This window comes from Ailuropoda melanoleuca, chromosome 10, assembly GCF_002007445.2.
Source record: "Ailuropoda melanoleuca isolate Jingjing chromosome 10, ASM200744v2, whole genome shotgun sequence".
Lineage (NCBI taxonomy): Eukaryota > Metazoa > Chordata > Mammalia > Carnivora > Ursidae > Ailuropoda > Ailuropoda melanoleuca.
Window position 1 is genome coordinate 22805859 of NC_048227.1, and position 24635 is coordinate 22830493.

The window sequence follows — 24635 nt, forward strand, 5'->3', positions numbered from 1 at the left end:
GGGGGGTAATCAGAAGGGGGAATGAAACATGAGAGACTATGGACTATGAGAAACAAACTGAAGACTTCAGAGGGGAGGGGGTGGGGGAATGGGATAGACTGGTGATGGGTAGTAAGGAGGGCACGTATTGCATGGTGCACTGGGTGTTATACGCAACTAATGAAGCCATCAAACTTTACATCGGAATCTGGGGATGTACTGTATGGTGATTAACATAATATAATAAAATAAAATAAAATAAAATAATAAAAATAAAAAATAAAATAAAAAAAAAAGAATTACCTTGTAGCTGGACCAGAGTTTGGGTTAAAATCACAGTGCAAAGTGAACAGGAGCCTTTGCTCTGGTAAGAACCAGAGACCTAGAGCTAAATCTTCTCAGTGCCTATCTGTGTGCTCAGAGCTATGCTACAAGTTTGACACGTGTATCTCATTTACCCTCTACAGCGATTTTCTGAACTTGACATAAAATCAGGGCATTTTACAGGTGTACAAATGGTAACCTTAGCCAAGGTCACATAGCTAATAAATCTACTTTTACTCAGTTGAACCTTTTCTGTTTGATCTTAATGTTCCTGTATCAAGCCACAAATTAGCTCTAGCTAATCCTATCAGCCAAGGAAGGGAGACAAATACTTTTCTGATTCATGCATTTAGTGTTTCCTTTTTTTATTGTATAAAAAAATCAATTCCATTAAGTAAAAATGACCAAAAAGTATCTCTTTGTTCATACCACCTTGTCACAAGTGTTTCAGTTTTTAAACAATTTTCTGTCTTGTCCCCCTGATTTCAGCTCTCTACCTAGTTACCATAATGACATATATTCTATTTTCATCTGTCATTCTTTTTTTTTTAAGATCTTTCTTATTTGAGAGAGGGAGAGAGCATTAGCTGGGAAGAGGGGGCACAGAGGAAGAGGGAGAAGCAGACTCCCCTCTGAGCAAGGAGGCCAAAGTGGGCTGAGAGCATGACCTGAGCCGAAGGCAGATGCTTAACTGACTGAGCCACCCAAGCACCCCAATCTGTCATTGTTTCTTAAAAGCATTTTTTATGTTAATACTTAGTTTTTGCAAAATAATCCATTCATCTTATAAAACATAATTTTGACTGGTCTCCTAATGTGAGACATGTAAATTATTTCCAAATTTTTGCTATCACAGATGGTGCTGCATACTCATGTATAGAGATTATTTTCATTGTGAATTATTTCCTTATGATAAATTCCCAGAAGTGGGATTTCTGACTTAGACTACAGAACATTTTTGTAGCTCTGTAAGCATAATGCCAGATTGCTTTCTAAAAGCGTTATGCCAGATTAACTTCTAGGTAAAGCTGCAGAGTGATGTAGGATAACAGAGCTCCCTCCTTTAATACCTAATGAAATGAACAAAACAACAACGACACAGTTAAGCCTAAGAATTTCCCAGCAATAGCTAGAGAAAATGATTGATTCTATAAACATCCTGATTCTATAAACATTGAAAAGTGGTAGGCAAGAAGAGAAACACAAGATCCGGCATGCTGCATCTCCCAACCCAGAACCCACCACCCCACCGTCCCCCTAAGAGAGATGTTGAGGAAAGGTGGTGAGTTGACAAAATCCTGAGAGTTCTCAGTGGTCATCACCACTGTGGAGAGAAGCAGATTACAGTGGTGCTTGCAGATGCGAACAATGCCTAAGAGAAACCCTTGGGCATGAAGCCCCTGCATGCTTCTGTAGGACATTAGTACAGGTGGGAGAAACTACCAGGGTTTATATCTTCCAGAGCTCTGTGCTGTGTCAGGGTTGTGAGATGAATCCTACAGAAGTGTGGGGCATGTCACTAGCTGGGTTGGGAGTGAAACCATAGTTCAGGAAAGTTGGCCAAATTGTAGAAAGAGAGTGTAGAACCCAGGTTTCCTAGCAAGGGCAATTCCTTTTACCCAATCCCCATAACCTCATGCTACCAAAAAGAAAGCCACACACCAATCCTTGAATTGTGGTTGGGGAAGTAGGGGAGATAAACTGGCTTCAGATAATGTTGGAAAAGATGTCAAGAAGAACTTTCCTGATTGTATCAGAGCAAGAATGGTATGGAAACTACGAACATGAGAGAGAGGGAAAGCAGACAGACAGAATGAATGAATCTAAAAGAAAACCTTACTAGGAAACATGTGTGTCACAGTCAGTTAAGCATCTGACTCTTGGTGTCAGCTCAGGTCATGATCTCAGGGTCCTGGGATCAAGCCCTGTATTGGGCTCCATGCTCAGTGCAGTCTGCTTAAGATTCTTTTTCCCTCTCCCTCTGCCCTTCCCCCTCCCTGTGTGTGCACACGCGCTCTCTCTCTCTCTCTCTCTCTGTCTTTAAAACAAATCTTTAAAAATAAAAATTAAAAGAAGAGGGGTGGCTGGGTGGCTCAGTCAGTTAAGCATCTGCCTTCCACTTGGTTCATGACCCTGGGGTCCTGGGATTGAGCCTCGTGTCAGGCTCCCTGTTTGGCAGGGAGTCTGCTTCTCTCCCTCTGCCCCTCCCCCCAGTTTGTACATGCTCTCTCTCTCCTCTCTCTCAGATAAATGCAATCTTAAAAAATTTTTTTTAAATTTAAAAAAGAAAAAATTACCTAAGAAACAGAAAACATTTCTGTTGAACTTAGTAATAACATTAATTTTTTTTTAAAGTTTTTTAAGTTTAAAAGTTTTTAAAAAGATGAGCAATGTGGTACCGCCAAAAGGATATATAGAGAGCTCAGTGGAATAGAATTAAGAGTTCAGAAATAAGCCCCTCATATTTATGCTAACTTGATTTTTGACAAAGGTACCAAAATAATTACATGGGAAAAGAATACTCTTTCAACAACTGATGCTGGGACAACTGAATATTTACATGTGGAGACAAACCATAAAAGACTCTTAACTATAGGAAACAAACAAGCCTGCTGGAGGGGAGAGGGGAGGGGAGATGGGGTAACTGAATGATGGGCATTAAGAAGGGCCATAATATAATGAGCACTGGGTGTTATATATAACTAATGAATCACTGAACTCTATCTCTGAAACTAGTAATATGCTATATGTTAATTGAATTTAAATAAAATAAAAATAAATTTAAAATAAAAACCAAAGAAACAAACTGACAGTGAAACAATGCCATAATGATCTAATAAATACATTAGGAATAGCAAGGAATATAGTATAGACATCTTATAAATGGCTTAGAGGGAAGGGTTGAGAGAACTACACTTACAATAGAAGAAAAACCAAATACATTAAAGTGATTATCAATAATATGATTGATATGGAGGCCAAACAATGCTAATTTCTTAAGTAGGTAACCCAGTAAATAGTATAGATAATATATACAAAGATATAAAAGAGAAATTGTTCCTAAAATGAAAAACTGCTTTAACAAATTATAAGCATGCTATATTTTAAGAAAAACTGATACAGAATAATTGACCAAAAGACATAGCCTGAATAAATTTAGGCTTATATATAAATGAGATTGCATCATACATCTAGATAAGGAAAAAAACCCAGTGAAGGGAGAAGATCTGATGGATCTCACACTTTCACACAGCAGCTTGGTACACAGGGAAACATAAGAGAACAGTCAGAAGTCTGAGGGAAGGAACATGTGAAATGAGAATATTGCTCTCAGCCAAGTCACTGTTCAAAAACAAAATCAGCTGACAGATATTACCAAACTTGCAAGGACTGAGAGAATGAAGCACCTATAAGTCCCTTCTTGGGGAAAAAAGAAATCAGCCAACTAACTCATGAATCAAAATAAAGAACTGTTGAAAATGATCTGTGTTAGAAGGCATGAATTCCAGCATCGAATGTATTGAAATATAGACCTCAGACTAAGGAATGGGAGAATTACGGTTATCCTTAACAACAAGGGCATCAGAGGAGGGGAGATGGGAGGAAGGGTCACCTCATAGCTTATAAACGGATCAATGAAATTGGTCTCATGTTGAATCATGTGAATTTACAAATGAAATATAATGTCAGGATTTGCTTCAAAATACTCCAGACAAAGAAAAAAGAAAGGAAAGGGAGGGGAGTGGGAGAGGAAGGGGGAGAGGGAAAGGGAGAGGGAGGCAAGTGAATATGGTGGTGGTTGGTGGTGGGGGCATGGATGAGACAAGAACAGTGAAATGCTGATAATTATTGAAGCCAGATAATGGGTACATGGTAGTTTATTATACTGTTCTCCTTTCTTTCATGTATTTAAATTATTTTTTTGCATGATAAAAAGTTAAAATGCAATCATAAAGTTGGACTAAATGATTTTTAAAAGCATAATAACTGTAAGCCCATAATCACTTAAAATTATTTTTTAATTAAGAAGCATCATGGGGCTACTGGCTGGCTCAATCAGTAGAGCATTCAACCTTTTTTCTTTTTTAAGATTTCATTTATTTATTTGACAGAGAGAGACAGTGAGAGAGGGAACACAAGCAGAGGGAGTGGGAGAGGGAGAAGCAGGCTTCTTGCTGAGCAGGGAGCCCAATGAGGAGCTCCATCCCAGGACCATGGGATCATGACCTGAGCCAAAGGCAGACGCTTAATGACTGAGCCACCCAGGTGCCCCAAGCATGCAACTCTTGATCTTGGGGTCATGAGTTCAAGCCCCACGTTGGGTGTGGAGTGTTTTGTTTTGTTTTGTTTTGTTTGAGAGAGTGTGCATGCACATGCAAGTGGGGTGGAGGGGCAGAGGGAGAGAGAGAATTCTAAGCAGGCTCCACACCTAGCATGGAGCCCAATGAGGGTCTCAGTCTCACGACCCTGAAATCATGACCTGGGCCAAAATCAAGAGTCAGACGCCTAACCCACTGAGCCTCCCAGGGGTCCCTGGGGATCATTTTTCTTAAAAAAATGTTTGTTAGTGCCTGTTGGTGATGGTTAAAAGTTGAATAAAGATTTTTTTTTTTAAAGCATCTTGCTTAGAGAGTAGATCTTATCACAAGAAAAGCATTTTGTAACTATATGTGGAGACAAATATTAACTAGAATTATCGTGGGGGGCGCCTGGGTGGCACAGCGGTTAAGCGTCTGCCTTTGGCTCAGGGCGTGATCCCGGCGTGGCGTTATGGGATCGAGCCCCACATCGGGCTCCTCCGCTGGGAGCCAGCTTCTTCCTCTCCCACTCCCCCTGCTTGTGTTCCCTCTCTTACTGGCTGTCTCTATCTCTGTCAAATAAATAAATAAAATCTTTAAAAAAAAAAAAAAGAATTATCGTGGGGATCATTTCACAGTATATACAAATATCAAATCATTACGTTGTACGCCTGAAACTATTATATGTCAATCATACCTTAATTTTTTTTTCAAAAAACATCTTTTAGGAACTAATATCTCTTGTAGTAAATCATGATTTATCTGAAATTCAGCAGGTCCTTCAGTCCCTCCTTTTCTTCTAATAGGGTTAAATGTAATGAAACTTAACATCTTTATTTTAAAATAGTATAATATATATATCATATATAATAATTTTGATATGTGATATGTAAGTATATATATGTACATTAATAGAATATATACCATATATTAATGCATAATAGTGTAGTATGTAACAGTATAATATATAATATCACATGGTCCTATCCTTATCAAATCCTTTCTTTCATCCCTCCTTCCATGTTCAATGTGTTTGTGTGCCTAGAAAGAAAGCCAGAAGGATTGCCATCAAAAGTTATTTCTGGATGTGAGATTTGATTTATTGCCTTCTTATATTGTTCTTTTCAATACTTCCTGTTTTACATTATTAAAATAATTATTTGTATAATTAGTACCTGTCTTTTTTTATACAAATGATAAAGTCATTACTCTTTAAAAGCTGTATTCAATTCACATTATTGTGTAAGTTTCACTACAGCTCTGCCAATACTGGTAGTTTCACATTGTTGGATGCCTCTAGCTGAAGTGGTTAAATATCTTAAGTATGAAATGTAATGACCTGTCTGTGTCTTTGAATCTAGGAAGCATCTATGATTTTTATTTCCTCAAGCAAGGTGGTGGACATTGGTACACATGGACAGAATATATCACCAAAGAGGAGGAACATATCCCAGCTAATGCAAAGGTAAGACAGGTATTTGCCATGGAGCTTTGGTTTCTAAAATTGCCTGAAATTTCTCCAAGGTGGAGGAATTGACGGCAGTTCTGTATTAGCATTTTTAAGAACTTTCTTAAGAAAAAGTTTCAAACATGAGCTGAATCAGCCTTCAAAAGCCTTCAAAAGCATGGACTTTAGAATTAGAGAGATGCAGATTCCTTCCTCGGCCTTCAACTACACAGTAGCAGAAAAAATACTTAAAGGGTGTTTGCAAGAGTTGAAGGCACTATACATGAACATGTGGCACATATGTGCTAGATCCAGGTTGGTTGCTATTTTGATTATTAGCATTGTCATGTGGTCAGTGATCAATGCCAGGTGGTCTTACCTCTTAGACATCTCAGCCAAAAAGGATCATTTTCTTCATAATTGTCAGAGAAAGATTTCCTTGATGAGAATTCTTAGAAAAACAGGTCTAATGAATGGGTTTTCTGGTTAGTAGATGATTCAGCTACAACTCCTGCTCATTTCCTTCTGGAAAATTTGCCCCTGTTAGTAGTATCTGTGGACATACTTTATCTTTCTGGGGGTGACTGCAGATCATTCAGGCCCCAAATGGAGTGGTGGACAGTGGATGGAAAAGTGGGAATATTGACGATCAAGTCAGACAGCTGGCAGGACCCTAGCTGCTCCTGAAGATGGTATGATAAGCACAGGTGGATGTGTGCTGAATTCAGGACACACTCTGAGGGCTGAGCGTTGTGCAGAAGCCCCAAGCACAGAGGTCCAAAAATTTAATTCTCTTTAAAGAGCTTAGTCACCTGAACTTCAGGGGTTTGAAGTCGTGTTGAATTCATGCAAATAAGAGAGTCCAATGCAGAGAAGATTTTAAGTTCTGCTGAAAATTTTTGCCTTGTCAAATAGGTGTTCTAGTCTCTGAAAATAAAAATCTCTGAAACCCAACCTCCTTTAAATTCCATCTTGGTAGCAAAATAAGCATCTTTTGCCTGGCCCTGCATTCAGCACCACTTACCAGCTACATGGCTTTGGACAAGTGAGCCAGTAATTCTCTAGTCTCAGAGGGTTACTGGGAAAACTGCAGAGGATAATATAGGCAAAACTTCCGTAGCTCAACACCTATTAATTCCCTTCCTCTACTTTTCAATTCCTGCCCTGTCTGTTCTTTTTCCTTTGAGCAAAGTATTTATCAAAAGAAGCCCAGCCTTTTCCTACTAGTACACACAGGGCTGCCATGTTGCACAGACACAGTTGGCACCATTGGCATTATGGTCTAGCTTTGCTTTAGAGGCACCATTTACATAAACCAGCCTAGACATATAAGGAGATGTCAGCATATGATATACATCTTCCATTCCCTTCTTCTGTTCCCATGGAGGAACCAAATGTGGCCAAATGGTTGATGACAGGGTTTAGGTTCAGAGAAGCCAAGGTAAGGTAAGGTAAGGTGTTCTACTCAAAGTAATAGGGATTCCAGGAACCCAAGACCAAGCCCTTAGAATCCATCTGGGGTCTGAATAACAGGGTGTCATAATCCCCATATTGGAAAAAAAAGGTTAAATGGGGGTGGGTCTTAGAACCAAGGAGCTAAGTGTTGGAAAAAGCAGATCAGGAATAAGTGCAGGGAATGGAAGCTGAGGGTTACACCCCCCCCCCAAAGCCAGGCAGTAAGATGACATATGGAAAATGGACCTTGTCTGGGGCAAGGCAGACAGATTGGTTCAGAGCAATGATCTCAGAGGGCAACAGCTATAGACTGGTCCTTAGTGTAATTGGTGTCTATACCATGATATGTCAGTGGGTAAGACTTTGGAATCAGACAAGCTGAAATTCAAGTTCCTGCATTTACACTTACTTGCTGTGTTAATTGGGCAAATTGCAAAGAGCTATGGACCTCAGTTTCCTCATCTACAAAACAGAGCCAATAATGCCCATCTTGACATGTATGATCTCATTTAGTCCTCAGAACAGCTCAGTGACCTGGGTGCCATTATTATCTTGTCTCACAGATGAAGAAACCGGGGCCCCTGGGGAGGTTAAATACTCACTCAAAGTCATAAAGATAGTAAAGGATGAACCTGAATGGATAGTAAGTCTGAATGTCAAGACCCAGCCTCCCTAGGCCAATAACAAGACTATCCCATGTCTTTGTGGTACAGGTCTCAGAACTCATCATCTCCACAGTGGAGACAGCGAGGCAGTCCTTCTTCTTGAAAACCTACGTGGACCATGAAATTCCAGTGCTGTTCGTGGGGCCCACAGGCACTGGCAAATCAGCCATTACCAACAATTTCCTTCTCCATCTTCCCAAAAACACCTACCTGCCCAACTTCATCAATTTCTCTGCCCGAACCTCAGCCAATCAGACTCAAGATATCATCATGTCCAAGCTGGATCGACGGCGGAAGGGCATGTTTGGGCCTCCAATAGGGAAGAAAGCAGTGGTATTTGTGGGTAAGGCATTAGCCTGAATCTGAACACAAACAACTACTTCTATGCTGCAGCAAACCAGAATCCCCCACTGTACCGTCCTTTTACTCTAAGAGATAACGTATTTCTGGTTAATATAATTTAGTATTCCTTCCCTCCCCTTTTCTTCTCCATCCTTCTTCCCTTCCTTTCTTCCTCCCACCTTCTTTCCCTCCCCTCTTCCTTCCCTTCCTCTCATCTTTAATTTTGTTTTTCCATTCCTTTCTTCCTTTCATTACCATGTATTTGTTGATCAAGGACTATGTCAGATTTTCAGTAAGTAAGATGTAGTCCAGGTCTTTTTGCCTCAGTTAGGCTCCCAGTTTCTCCTGAGATTAAGATGAGCCTTTGGATCAGGGAATGTTACCTTGTAGTGAGAATTAGTTCCAGAAGGGTGTTTACCCTCTTGCATCTCCAAAAACAACACTCATTTTGTGATAAATCCCTTATTCCATTTTGTGTCAGATAAAGGTTATTGGCAAATGAAGAAACCTAATAATTGCTAAGTAAGTATTTGTGAAATAAGCACATTGAGATTCCCCAGGATTTTACCTGTTTATCAAGCACTTCCTCATTTATTTCATTTGAGCCTGACATCCCTGTGAGGTTATTAACCATCATTATCATTTTACTAGTCTGCTAATTGAGGGAATTGAGGGTCCAGAAGGTTAAATTCTCTGTCAAATATCAAGCAAATTCTGGAGCCATGACCCAAACTCAGGGGTTTTTTGTGACAAATACATTTTATTTTCCACTATCTTACTGCTAACTCATAGGGTCGTCATTTAGTAAAAGTAATGCCCTACTGTTCTGGGTTATCTCGTGTCCTGTCCTTAAAATTCATGCATTGATAGTGAATATTATGTGTACTTATACCCTTGCCCACTAACAGTAGCTTCTTAAGGCAGAGATCCAATTTTATTTTGTTTTCCCTTTCTTTTCTTCCCTTTCCTCTTTCCTCCAAACTGTTCTCCCTTCCTATTTCTTATGGTATATTCAGAAACAATTTAAGCTTTGTAGCCAAACAGATCTAGGTTCAAATCTCACTTCACAACCCTAGGCATATTGTGATTTAACTTCCATGACCCTAGTTCTTCACCTCTAACATAAAGGTAATACTATCTTCCTTATAAAGTCATTATTTTGATTAGATGAGATAATATGTATAAAACTCCTGAAATGTTACCTGACACAAACTGGGCATTCAGCCAGTGTTCATTAGAGAAAAATTAAGAGAGCTTCCATTTTATTGAGTGTCTTCTATGTGCAGTGACTGGGTCACAATATGCTATTGGGGAAAATCAATCCTTGCCTTTGAGAAAGTCACTATCCTTGCCATTTTGATTTTGCTCCACAAAAACCCTAGCTCAAAAGTTTTCTCCCATCGGGGTTTAGTTGTTAGCTGGTGATCGAATTATATACCCTGTTGGCTGGGAGTATGACTGTCTTCCTCATCATCATATCCTCAGAAATTAACAAAATGTCTAGCACATAGTAGAGAATCAATATATTATGGTTGATGGAATGGGAAAAAAATTAAATGCCTCTTTCTTGATGTCAATCCATGCATCCTTAAAGTCACAATGGGCAGAGATCTCAATGAGGCAGGAGAACCCAGAACCCAGGAAATCCTCTTCCTATGTGGCCAGAATGTCCACCGGCTAAGCCCTGCCTAGAGTGGGAATGGGACAAGCAGGCACAGACTCCCCCATAAAAGAAATAGTTATCTATTCCCTCCTATGTGAGCAAGGGATCCCAAAGACTTACAATATGCGGCCATGCCCTCTTTCCCCAGATGACCTCAACATGCCAGCCAAAGAGGTGTATGGGGCCCAGCCCCCCATTGAGCTCTTGAGGCAATGGATTGACCATGGTTACTGGTTTGACAAGAAGGACACAAACAGGCTGGACATCGTGGATGTGCTGCTTGTGGCAGCCATGGGCCCCCCTGGGGGAGGAAGGAATGACATTACTGGTACGTGAAAGAAAAAGTTGATTCCTCTTCATCGTCCAGCAAAGCCAGACCACCTTCATGGATGGAGAGTTGGTACAGGGCATTCTGTCCTGATGGAAGGTGGAGAAAAGTATATTTAGGCTATAGCTGGAAGGGTTTGGGCTAGCTCCAGGGAGTGGGATTTGAAGACTTAGTGTTGGAAGTTGTGTTAAATGGACTTGAAGATGAAAAGAGAATGTGAAAGTCTTTGGCTAGGCCCTGGAGGAACTCTCCATATGAAAAGGAGAGTTCAATGTGGCCAGCATGTGTTCCAGGAGAGAGGCTAGATCAGAGGTTCTCAAGCAGGAGTGGTGTTGGATTCACCTGTTCTGTTTTTTACAGTTCTTCAGATTGCCAAAGATAGAACAACTAACCCAAAGTGGCCTGAACAAAATAAAAAAATAAAAACCAAATAAGAGTTCCCCCCATCATCTAACAGTTCAGGAATACATCTGCTTCAGGTGCAACTGGATTCTTCCAGGATCTGTGTTTTAATTCTGAGATACATCCTTGCTTAAGAATCTTAATACCATTTCTAGACTTAAGATTCTTTGACCTCACTCTCCCCTCTGACATTTAGCTTTCTTACCTATAAAATTTTCAATAAGGGATAATGGACAGGATGATCTTATTTGATCTATTGTGTACCTAAGAATACAGACTCAAAAATGATCACTACCAAGACATGTACTAGTAAAATTGCTGGACTTTAAAGAAAAGGAAAAACTCTTTTGGGCATCTAGGCACAAAACAGTACATGACTTTTAAGAGAAATAAAATTAAATCATTTTAAAACTGTTCAACCACAATGCTTTATGCCAGAAGAAAATGAAATGACATATTTAAGATACTCAAGGAATAAAATGAGAGTCAAGGATTTTATAGCCAGTAAAGCTGACTTTCAGATATAAAAGGAAAACTGTTACCAGAATGCAAGAAGTCAGATTTATTTCCACAAGCCCTTTCTTGGGAACCTCCTAGAAAATGGGTTTCACATTATCAAAAGACTGTAAAAAGATAGATAGAACAACTCGTAGTAAGCATTAACTACATGGTTATTTGTTGAACTAAGACTACCTGGGAGAGATTATAATATGTAAAGGCTATAAGACCCAGTGTTGTAGATACAGAACTATTGGAAATGCAGGGGAGATTAGATTAGCAAGTACGAAAAGTTCTAAACTGTTTTCAGTTATCATAATTTGTAGGAGTACTATATTCTTATTCTAACAGCTTTGTGCAAAGTAGGATTATACAAACAAGTTATTGTGGAATTTTCTCTTTCCACTGACCCTTGTGTCCTTGAGAACCAGGAGTCTCAGTATGGAAGAAAGGAGATCAAGATGTAATATAGATGAAATTAAGTGAAAGCCCTGTAGTCCTAAATTAGAAATATCAGTAATAACTCATGATGTACTAGGTCTAGGAAATGGTAAACAACTCATTAACACTGAGCATGCCTAGCACCCAGATTATTTTGAAATCCAATTTCCTACTAAAAGGAACCACGGCTTCTTGAGAAATGGCTGATTGCATATCTAGGGCAGAAAATATACAAGATGAACTTGTAACTTCTTGATATACCAGATAATGAGAAAGCTTTCAAAGATTAAATGGTCATGTCAACAGGACTCGGTTGGCAACATAAGGAGGCCCTCACTGGCCAAAGATGGGAAAATTTGAGCTTCAGCAATGATAGCAATTTTAATGGATTGAAATTTATCAAAATAAACTTAAATCCATTAGTCTATTATAACAATGATAGTTGGTCATTTTCAGAGGATGGTAAGGAACCAGTTTATTATCTTGAAAACTGATAAATGGAAAGAATCAAATATTTATCCTGACTTTCTTATATGAAATGTACCATGGTATAAGTAAATCCTAGATGAGCAGAAATGTCTCTTTATAAAAATATTCCAACTAATATATGAAAAAGAGATGATAGAATCAGAATATCACCATTTTACGCTAATGAGTGAATTAATGGAACTAGCCATTGAGCATCCGTAGCTACCAACATCACAAAAGGAGAGATAACATTATGTCTCTAATGAAAGAATATACTATCACCTACCATCTGGCCAAAGATGGAATCTGAGTCTGACCAAATCTCTAAATCCAGCTGCAAATTACTATGAAATACATATAAGAACAGAGGAACAGAATTAACTGCACCATGAGTATGCAATCACCAAAATCCTAACTGTGGAAACGCTACAGATCAAACAGCCCAGATGCTCATCAGACCAAAAAATGAAAGAAAGGGATGGAAAGGCAACCTATAGATTAAAAGGGACTTAAAAGACTTACCAAGTTTTTTTTTTTTAATTGGGAGGATTAAACTCTGGTTTGCAGGAATGAACACTTGGTTGATAAAAGAAATGCAAGACAGCCAATTACTATAAAAGTCAGGATAATAGTAACCTTTGGAGAGAGACAGAAGGCTGTGATTGGGATTGGGATATGTGGAGGGGCATCTACGAAGAGTTGGGAAAGCTTTTTTTTTTTTACTTGGATGGTAGACGTAAGGGTGTTGACCTTATGATGATTCACCAAACTTTATATTTGTTTTTCTCTGGGTTTTTTTTTTTACATAATAAAATGCTTTTTAAAAACAGATATGCAGACAAATTTATAGAAAAAGAAAATAGGTTATTCGTTGCCAAGGGCTCTAAGGAAATGGAGAATGACTGCTAATGGGTACAAAATTTCCTTCTAAGGTGATTAAAATGTTCTAAAATTGATTGTAGTGTTGGTTTCACAATTAAAATATTAAAAAAATGATTGAATTGTGTACTTTAAATGGATGAATTGTATAGTATGTGAATTAAAGCTTAATAAAGCTGATATATATAAATATAAATATATAGATATAGAGATCTAACATTAGACAGGTAGGTAAAGATAGACATAGGTAGATATGTAAGGATACCAAATTAACAGTAGTTAATTGGGGGAAGAATGGATTTGGTATGTGCGAGGTAAGTCAAAGATGATGCTCACTTTCTATAAAAGTATTTCTGAATTGACTATTTTACAATGATCACATATTGCCTTCACTTTTAAAAACAATCTCGAACACTAGTTAAGTGCTGTTAATAGGATTTCTGCAATCATGGAGATGTTCTGTATTTGCATTATGTGATACAACAGCCAGCCACTAGCCACCTGATACTCTTGTGCACTTGAAATGTGGCTAGTGAGACTGAGGAAATTTTTTTTAGCTTAATATTAAGTAGGTCTAAATAGCCATATGTGGTTAGAGGCTGTCATATTGGATAGCCCAGCTCTAGAACAATAATGCAGAGGAAAACATACTCTTTCATATCCCAGGATCACAAGGCCAAGGAGGTAGGTGTGAATGTGTGTGTTTTCCAGGACGATTCACTCGCCATCTAAATATTCTTTCCATCAATGCCTTTGAGGATGACATTTTAACCAAGATTTTCAGTTCAATTGCTGACTGGCACTTTGGGAAAGGATTTGACGTGATGTTCTTAAGGTAAGAGGTTCCTGTGTCTTCCACAGTATTGGCCCCGATCCTCAGTTCTGGCCCCTTCTTGATGAATCTGCCTTTCCCTTCCTCCCAAGGTATGGAAAGATGCTGGTACAAGCTACTATGACAATTTATAAAGCTGCAGTGGAGAATTTCTTGCCAACTCCCTCCAAGTCTCATTACATCTTTAATTTACGAGACTTTTCACGGGTTATCCAAGGGGTACTGCTCTGCCCTCACACCCACCTGCAGGTCAGACACTATCATTTCTGTTATCGAGTTCATTCAGCAATATCCTTGGCTACATGGAATAAACAGTATAATAGTAATAGCTAAATTTTATTAAGCATTTATCTCTGCTAGGGATTGTGCTAAGTATTTTATAAACATTATCTTGTTTAATATAACTCAATCAACCCCAGGATTTAGAAAGAGAACTATCACCTCAGGTACCACCTTCCATTCATACAAATAATTAACTATGGATTTTCAGGATGTGGAAAAATTTATCCGGCTTTGGATCCATGAGGTTTATCGGGTCTTCTATGACCGTCTGATTGACCATGAGGACAGACAGGTCTTCTTCAACATGGTAAAGGAAACCACATCCAATTGCTTCAAGCAGACAATGGAGAAGGTAAGCTAGATCCTATGAGCATTTGACCTCAGAAATGGTCCCAAATATTTAACTATGTTAGCCTCAGATTTCAAGTTTCCTTCCGAGCAGAAACTCAAACCTCTGCTTTCTGAATCTCAGGAAATGGGATTGAGTCATCTAGTCACTTGATTTGATGATATTATACTTGGCTCAATTTTGTTTCACTTCCCCGATAACATATACATTTGTATCCATTCAAAGTGGTTTATGATCTGATGTAATTGTTTATAATTAACTTAAAATACATTTTTAAGGTTAATTAATTTGTGAGTTGAGAAATGAACTGTGAAATTTTTATGGTTTGATTGAGGCCCTGGTAAAGCCCAAGTAGAAGAGTGCCATGTTTCCCATTTGTAAATACTTTCTTTCCCAATTTGATATAAGAAAAGTTGTTTTAAGCCTATGTGTTTACATCATCTAGTTGTACCTCTATTTTTAAGAAGCTGTGATTTCTCCACAGAAAAATTGCAGGTGTTTCATGTTGCATTCAGAGGCCCAGTGCAGAAGCACTACCAGGTTCTAATATCAGGAAGAGAAAGCATCTAGAACATTCCTACTCTAGCCACAGAGTGGGGACCAGGGGTAGCACCTGTTCCTTTGTTTGGTGAAGGAGCAAGCACATAAAAAAATTGGTACCATCCTTGGACCACCACTAGGATCTCACAGTCTGACCACCAACATTTTAGCCATTTGGCAAACAGATTGACTCTGATTTTCATGCTTTTTTTCTGTAATGCCCTTTCATCATAATCTTTACACCCATCAGATCCAAATACTAAGTTACTAAAAAAAATTATTGATGAATCCTCACTTTGGAGAATATGTTCAGAGGAAACAAGCATATCTCTTGTTCCCTCCCTCTATACCTCCCACTGCCATCTTGGTTGGGCCACCGGTGGAGTGCCTGACTGAGATTTATCTTTCCCACAGGTCCTTATTCACCTGTCACCCACCGGAAAGATTGTCGATGATAATATCCGTAGCCTCTTCTTTGGAGATTTCTTCAAGCCAGAAAGTGACCAAAAAATCTACGATGAGATCACTGACCTGAAACAGCTCACAGTGGTCATGGAGTACTACCTGGAGGAGTTCAACAATATCAGCAAGGCCCCCATGTCCTTAGTCATGTTCAGGTTTGCCATTGAGCACATCTCCAGGATCTGCAGGGTCCTGAAGCAGGACAAAGGCCACTTGCTCCTGGTGGGCATCGGGGGCAGTGGGCGGCAGAGTGCCAGCAAACTGTCCACATTCATGAACTCATATGAGCTGTACCAGATTGAGATCACCAAGAACTACTCAAGCCATGACTGGCGGGAGGACCTGAAGAAGATCATGCTGCAGGTTGGAGTGGCCACCAAGAGTACCGTGTTCCTCTTTGCTGATAACCAGATCAAGGACGAATCTTACATCGAGGACATCAACATGCTTCTGAATACAGGGGACGTGCCCAACATCTTCCCAGCTGACGAGAAGGCTGACCTTGTAGAGAAAATGCAAATGGCAGCCAGGACAGAAGGCGAGAAGATCGAAGTCACTCCTCTTTCTATGTATAACTACTTTATTGACAGGGTGAAGAAGAACCTTCACATTGTCCTTGGTAAGAAGAAGCAAGCTCAGTTTGTCCCTTTCCTCTGGAGTGCCTTAAACCCTAAACTCAGTCCTCTTACAGTGGTCCAAGGATAGATCTAGCCATGGCACTCATCCAGGGGTTTGTGCCTGAATTCCTTGGAAAATGACCCTCCCTTAAACCACTATTTTAAAACTATTCCACTCTTCTCAATTCTTTTTTTTTTTTTTTAAGATTTATTTATCCATTCCAGAGAGGGAGAGAGAGAGCAGGAGGAGAGGCAGATAGAGAAGGAAAGAGAGAATCTACAGCAGACTCCTCACTGAGCACTGCACCCAAAGCAGGGCTCCATCTCATGACCCTGAGATCATGACCTGGGCTAATATCAAGAGTCGGATGACTAATGGACTAAGCCACCCAGGCGCCCCCCCCTTTTTTTTTTAATTTTACCTAGTTAACATACAGTGCAATATTGGTTTCTGGAGTAGAACAACACCCAGTGCTCATCACAGGTGCCCTCCTTAATACCCATAACCCATCTAGCCCATCCCCCCATACTCTCCTCAATTCTCTAAATTCTCCTCTGAACCTTCTCCTTCCTTTTAGTGCATTACCCTGGTGTCCTCACGTCTGGAGTTCTTCTCTCTGTGAATGACATCCCCAATCTATCCAGAAACCTAGTGGTGATATTTAATACTTTTTTCTCATGTTACCATGTCCGGTCAATTTTTACCTCCTTGCTTTCTCTTATAACCACCCATTTACGTCCATCCCCACCACCTTTGCATTAGCTAAATTGCCATCATCTTGCCCAGCCTCACCTCTGCAACCTTCTAACTATTCTTTCTATGCCCACTCTTGTCCATTCCATACCTTTCTTTTCCACTGACTCAGGATGGGTTTGTTTTTTTTTTGCTTGTATTGCAAATATGATCGTTGTGTATGCACATACATACACACACACACACATACACACTTAATATGTTTTCTATCAGTATAAATGCCAAAATTCCTAATCTATGGTTTTATAAGGTCACTTGCCATACTGTCCCCTTTATTCTCTCCACTCTCCTCTCAAACCAAGCTTCCCCTTCTCTCTCTGTTCTTTAGCCACAATGACCTCCTCATACTTCCACCTGTGCACCATGCTTCCTCCTACCACATTGAGCCTAAATAAAAAATGTATGGGATTTAGCCAAAATGTGTGCTTGGATGGAGATGGGGTCGAAACAAGCTGATGGCCCCCACTCAACTTCCATAAGTAACTATGTATGGGGCATCTATGGCTCTTTTATGTCTGAGTCAGCACATAAGGATCAAAGCAGGAGGATCAAAGGGCACAAACCATGCTGGCTAAGTGATGCAAAAGATCTGGAAAGGAGAACAATGGGCATGGGAGACCAGTAAGAAGGCTATTATAATATACTGAATTCCCATCACAAAGTTGGATGCAAATATCCTATGATTCCCCTGTGCTTCCCAGGCATTCATCATAACTATTCCCGTTACTCCCCTGGAGTACCAACAGGAAACCAACCTCTTACCCACCAGAATCCTTGGAAAGACCTGTATGCCTCCTTGCCTTGGAGGAAGGAAACTAACCAAGTCTGCTTTTCATTAGCCATGAGCCCAATTGGGGATGCCTTCCGGAACCGCCTGCGGATGTTCCCTTCACTAATCAATTGCTGTACAATTGATTGGTTCCAGTCCTGGCCCACGGATGCCTTGGAGTTGGTAGCCAACAAATTTCTGGAAGATGTGGAGCTTGATGACAATATTCGGATAGAGTAAGCGTTAGCTGCATTTTAGTATCCTAACCAAATATTCCAAATTGGAAATCCAGATATTGGCTGTATTGTTATTATTGTTTTAAGATTTCTCAATTTCTATATAGAAAATCACATTTAGTTAGATGTTTAATAAAACACCTTTGCTGAAATAAATGAAATTTTTCGTTGTTTAGAATTGTCCTGGAGATGCTCTGTTGTCATAGCTATAAGAATCTAGCTCTAATAATATAGCTATTTCAATGGTTTTAGAACATACATTCTCAGTAGGGGTGACATTGCTGCCAAGGGGATGAAAATTGGCTATTATGAGGGTGGGAAAAAAGGGTAGTCTTTTATGTATAAAGCACAGATATACAAAAACAACCCCCAAAACACGCTTAATTTTAGCTAGAGTAAAGGAAGCGATAAGAATGTTGACCTTCCTGTGTGCCCCATGAAGGCAGTGGTCATGTCATCTGCTTTGTCTGACTCTATATCCTTAGTGTCTAGCAGGTGCCTAGTGCATAGTAATTCAGTTACTGTTTATTAAATGGATGAATGGAAAATGAAGAAGTAGATAGGGGTCAGAATATTAATGGCTATAAATTCCATTTTAAGAACTTTGAACTTTATGCTCTCAGCCAGAAGACCCTTAGCTTGAGTCCGTAGGCTTATGAACAGAATTCAGAGGATCAGTTAATGTGAATGGAGAAAAATTATGTGTTCTTTTTCACTGACATCCAACTGGTATTTTGAATTTCTTTCAATAATGAATGTAGGCAGTAAATCCCAGTAGGATTAGCAGGACTTGTTACCAAGAGGAATCACAGTTGTGTGGGTTTTTTAATAACCCACTCAGTCATCATAGATATGTCAGTATATCATTTCCTTCCAAGTTATGGTAGGTTTTAGACCTGTTGCCGAATCTTGTTATTTAATGTAAAAGTCAGCAAAGCATGAGACACTGGCCAAGTCCAGTTCACAGCTTGTTTTTATAAAGAAAGTTTTATTGGAACATAGCCATGCCATTTTTTCCCCACACAACAGCAGATTTGAATAGTTACCACTATTCAACCATGTGTACCATTGATTTTTACTATTTGGCCCTTTCCAGAAAAAGTTTGCTGACCCCTGACATATCACAAATTTGGTTTTTAAAATATTTTGAAAATGATTTCAACATAATTGTTTCCTATTTTAATCCAATGTATTTCGCTTTATGCATTTTGAAGCATTATTCTGCAAAATTCAGAGACTTCACCAGACTGCCAAAGATTAAGAGCTCCTGCTTAAGCTCTAGTGATTCACCAAAGTGATCAGAAATAAAAATTACTTGCTTAAAAATCATTCTAGTAAGAATATACACCTCTTCAAAACTTCTCAGAGCTCTATTGACCTGTCTTTGAAAATTAGGGACTCTACTAGGCCATAGTCAGCGTGCACCTTCTCACATCCTCATGTCTGTAGCCACAGCCATGCTAGGTCTCTCTGGAGGACGTTGGGCCTCCCTAACCATCCTTGTGTCCTTGGTAGGGTCATCTCCATGTGCAAATATTTCCAGGAGAGTGTGAAGAACCTGTCGCTTGATTATTATAGCACACTTCGCAGACACAACTACGTCACCCCCACCTCTTACCTCGAATTGATCCTAACCTTCAAGACACTCCTGAATACCAAGAGGCAAGAGGTTGATATGATGAGGAACCGTTACCTGACAGGTCTGCAGAAACTGGAGTTTGCATCTTCACAGGTGAGCACTGCCACAAGAGAACAGGGATAGAGAGGTCCAGGATTAGGTGGATGCAGTGAGGCCCTTGTTCAGGTGCAGATTTTAAGAGGTCACTATATAAAGACAGCATCTACTCCTATCCTTGCAGAGCTCACCTTGCTTGCCTCAGGCTCAACCTAGCCCTATGAGATTCTGTCTTTAAGATTTTGGTATTTTGTTCATCATGAACCCCAATGTGCTCTCTCACCTCCTAGGCCTCAGTATCATCTTCTGTATAAAGGGGCTGTGTTCCATACAAAGAAACCATGATGCAGAGAGGCCAGGAGATTTGCCAAGATCATACATGCAGCCTCGTGAGTAGCCAGTGCAAGTGGTCCCGCCAAAACTCAAACTCAGCTCTGCACAATTCCAGAACCTGTGTTCCTAACGAGACCAGCATGCTGTGCCTCTCCCACAAGCTTGCTCGGGACAGTGGTTGCAATATTGTGAAACCCTTCTCAAGTATGCATCTGAGCTGCCTTAGAAGGTAGAATCAGGGCCAGTGGATTAAAAAATGGCACAACTCTCCTGAGAGGTAGTGAGCTCTCTACCATTAGAGGTATTGAAACAGAGGTCAGAAAACCACTTGGCAGGAATGCTTTAGAGGGCATCAGACTCTTGGATAAAGTGGCCTTGAAAGTTCCTCTTATCCCAGGTATCTCGGATGTATATGTTTTCTTCACTGACTAAAAAACCCAAAACAAAACAAAAAGTAAGTTTTTTCCCTAACTTGCTTTTATTCCATCTCTCCCTGCCCCCAATATTAAAATTTAGGCTCAGGAGCATGGAGGAAACTGTACCTTTTTTAAAATGTTTAAGTTTAACATTCTCTGTCTAGTGTCTAGCACCATGCTTGATAACTTACAACACATACTACGGACTCAGTAAGTATTAAGTATTGCAAGATCAAAGAGAGAAACTCCAGCCAACAAATGCATACCCGGTACCATGGTATAATCATTAGTATTTTCTGCATATATGATACTTTGGAGAATTGTTTCAACTCCCACCAGCTGTGCCATTTTCAGCATTGACATAGCTGACCCTGCTCCCCCCTCTTGCTAGGTGGCAGTAATGCAAGTACAACTGACCGCTCTCCAGCCTCAACTCATCCAGACGTCTGAGGAGACCGCCAAGATGATGGTGAAAATTGAAGAGGAGACGAGAGAAGCTGATGCCAAGAAACTTCTGGTGCAGGCAGATGAAAAAGAAGCCAATGCTGCCGCTGCCATTGCTCAAGGAATCAAGGTATAAAGAGCCAAGAGGAAAAGGGAGGGAAGCAGCACTTTTCTGGGTTTATCCATTCTCTCACTAGAGCCTAACACAGCCCTGCAGGGTGTGTGTGGTTGGGCCCTTCCTGCACTGTCTTGAAAAAGATAGATGACTTTCCAAGCATCCCGTAGCTAGTAAGTGATGAAGTAGGTCTCTGTGACACCTGGCTCTCTCCAGAAAGAACTACCGTTTTCCAAATATTCTCCATCTCACTCAGAGTCAGGCCTACAATACCAAACCTGATCTAACCCTCACCTCATTACTTTTCCCTCATTCATTCTGCTCTGGCCACATGGGCCTCCTAACTATTCCTCAGAGAAGTACAAAGGCACTCTCCCACCCCAGGGCCCTTGCACCAGCTGTTCCTCCCTATTTCCTTCACCTCCATCATGGTTTTGCTCAGATGTGCCTGACTTGTTACAGGTGTGGAATAAATCATTGTCAAATGACAGAATGTTGAACCTAGAAGACCCCACTTGAAGGTGATTCTTATATCAAAGACTAGATAGCCCTGGGAAGGGCTTCACCTACATTCTGATTAGAAGAAAATATGATTAATGTTCCTGTGATGTTTTGTATTTCTCAGCATTTTCAATTGCATAATTCCATTTGAGGGGTGCCTGGGTGGCTCAGTCATTAAGCGTCTGCCTTCAGCTCAGGGTGTGATCCCGGCGTTCTGGGATCGAGCCCCACATCAGGCTCCTATGCTGGGAGCCTGCTTCTTCCTCTCCCACTCCCCCTGCTTGTGTTCCCTCTCTCACTGGGTGTCTCTATCTCTGTCAAATAAATAAATAAAATCTTAAAAAAAAATTCCATTTGACTATCACAACTGCCTTGGACGTAGGAATGACAGGTATCGATGACACTGAAGTTCCGTGGCCAAGCGACTTTTCAGAGCTGCACGGCCTCTTAGTGGGTCTAGAATTTAAGGCTATTAGCACTTAGCTCAATATATTTGTCCCTGCTCAGTGGTTAGAAAATCTTTTTGACCATTCTTCAAGAAAGAGCTTGAATGAAAAGTAGCTTGTGTCTGGTTTCCAGGATAAGTAAGTCATGGGGCACTTTCTTGAAAAGGACAGGCCTTCCAGACTGGCTTTTCTCCAGTGAGTCCTGAGACCTGGCCTTTCATAGGTTCCCTTGGGTCCAATCCCTGGCCTCAGAGTCACACAGTGAATGCCCTGGATAAGAGAGGTGTGCTCACCCATAGTCCCAGGGGCACAGCCAGGAGCCCAGTGGAACCATAAAAGATGGTGACCACCAGGGACCAAAAGCCAGTGAGGTGTTTTGCCATTCTGTGACAAGATGATAAGAATAGCTGCTCTTATCAGCAACATGCTGGTTTCTTGTAATCCTTCATTTAACATATATTTATCGGCCACTTGCTGTGTCGTGCTGGCACCTTCCTAGGCAGTGGAACAAGACAGACAAAATTCCTTCCCTCATGGAGACTGTGTTCTCTTGTCCTTGATTTACATTGTCTATTATCATTCCAACAGTCCTGCAAAGCACACGGTATCATTCCCAGGTTACAGATAAGGATATCATGGTATAAGAACTTTAATGACTTGTCCAATGTCACGTGGCTACCAAGTGACTGAATCTGGGTTCAGACCTAGAGTTCTCTGATTCTGAAGTCCTTGCATTTGACTATATTCCAGAAGTGGCAAACTGGCACCTCGGGAGTGCATATTTACACTGTGGCACACACAGTATTTTTTTTTAATCTGAAATAATCCTCCACTTTAAAAAAAAAAATAAAGAGATTGCAAGTAAAAATTCTAAACGTTCAGTTTTTCTTAGGAAGAAAATCAAGCATTCTGGCAACACTGGACCGGCCTTCCTGGGCTGTACCCATCAGCAGCACTGACGAGATGCTGCCCCATGTGGCTTCCAGCTCAACAAAGCCCCACCCAGCCCACTTCCCACACTCACATCCCAGACCTGGCCCCAATAGGCACATGAATTGGCGATTCTTCCACGGTTTTATACTAGAATTGGGCACGTCAGGACTCAGTATTTGCTCTGCCCCTTTGGAAACTTGGTTTTCTCATCTATGAAATGGGAACAGTAAGAGAAAAACGTGTAAATTTTGTAGTATGTGTCCAACACACATACTACACATTCGTACTCTAAAACTGTTGTTCTTCACCTCGTACTAAGTGGACTTGCCCGTTTTGATAAAGGGCAGCCTCTTGCCATGTGTGGGTACCATCACACCCAGGATTCTGCTCCACAATGTCAGGGGCAAACAGGGACTCTCTGGAGCAGGAGGGACGCTGGAGGTGACATGGAGACAATCCACCACACCCATTCCTGGGCCATAAACTGCCGCCTTGGGTTTCGGTATCAAGGGTGGGGTCTGACGTTTTGCCATCTCATCTCCAGAGCGTCAGGAGTGACATCCTGGAGGTGAGTCATGAGGTCCACCCAGGGAGGAAAAAGAGGCTCTGCTTGCTTTGAGTTTCCCTGGGGACCAGAACCCCTCCCCGAACCTCTCAGAGCTACAGCCCTTCCCCACACAAGGACTGTTATTGTCTCCGATCTCCTCCCACCCGTAGAAATGAGATATCCTGGGAGAGCCCCCAGTGTGGTGGCTGCTGCCGCAGAGAGGCTCAGCCAGGCTTGTGGAATCCATCCAGGGATGGGGAGGAGACTGGTGGAGAAAGAGGCCCCAAGCACCTGCTTCCCAAGAACAACAGTTTGCTTAGAGCGGTCATTTCTTTTTAAGCTAATGAATCATTTCTTTTCCTTCTAATGAGGATAACTGATGCCAGAACCACTGCAGAGTTGAATTTTTGGGTTTCGTCAGAGGACACTGTGCTTTTTACCTTTCAAAGGGCCCTGGTGCTCCTTGCATTGCTGAGCAACAGGGGTCTTTTTTTTTTTTTTTTTTTTTAGAGAGGGAGAGAGGGGGATCAAGAGAGGGTGAGAGGGGCAGAGTGAGAGGGAGAGAGAGAATCTTAAGCAAACTCCTCACTGAGCATGGAGCCCGATGGGGGACTCAATCCCATGACCCTGAGATCATGACCTAAGTTGAAACCAAGAGTCAGATGCTTAACCAACTGAGCCACCCAGGTGCCCCAGGGGTCATTTTTTATCGTAATTTTTTTTTTATCTTAGAAACAAATGATGACAGTAGTAACTTGTATGAAAGAATACTTAAGAATTCAGCTTTAACACCTTTTCAATTTTCCAAGTTTCCTTCTAGCCCCTGTCTATACACGTGGATAGTTTCATGTTACTGCAATTACAGTTTATCATTGCAATTTACATCATGCTTTTTTATTTCCTTAACATCCTTTCACAAATGTTTTTCCAAAATGTCATATAATCATTTTAATGACCATTTTAAGTTAGTGCTTCTCTCATCAAGTAGCCATTCCCCTACCGGGCACGGAAGTCTGTTCCTTCCTGCCTGTTTTCAGTGTTCTGAGAGTATAAGCTGGAGTTTCCCAGGAGTGCTCTGTGTCAGAACCACCTTTGGAGTTTGAAAAATGCAGGTGCCTAGACCTCACCCAGACTGAATGACAGAATCTCTGGGTGTGGGGCCTGACCACGAGGATGCCCAAAATGTTCTTCAGTG

The 24635-nt window shown here is 40.7% G+C and overlaps 1 protein-coding gene across 1 annotated transcript in view; it reads left to right on the top strand.

Annotated features, from left to right (window-relative positions):
* Positions 1-24635, top strand: part of DNAH3 (dynein axonemal heavy chain 3) — a 174459-nt gene that overhangs the window by 118954 nt on the left and 30870 nt on the right. Inside the window, exons 43-52 of the mRNA XM_019808319.2 lie at positions 5963-6066; positions 8217-8511; positions 10322-10501; positions 13901-14024; positions 14114-14270; positions 14512-14655; positions 15607-16273; positions 17865-18030; positions 19546-19762; positions 20846-21028. Coding sequence (XP_019663878.2) covers positions 5963-6066; positions 8217-8511; positions 10322-10501; positions 13901-14024; positions 14114-14270; positions 14512-14655; positions 15607-16273; positions 17865-18030; positions 19546-19762; positions 20846-21028 — 2237 coding nt within the window. The remainder of the gene's footprint in view (positions 1-5962; positions 6067-8216; positions 8512-10321; positions 10502-13900; positions 14025-14113; positions 14271-14511; positions 14656-15606; positions 16274-17864; positions 18031-19545; positions 19763-20845; positions 21029-24635) is intronic.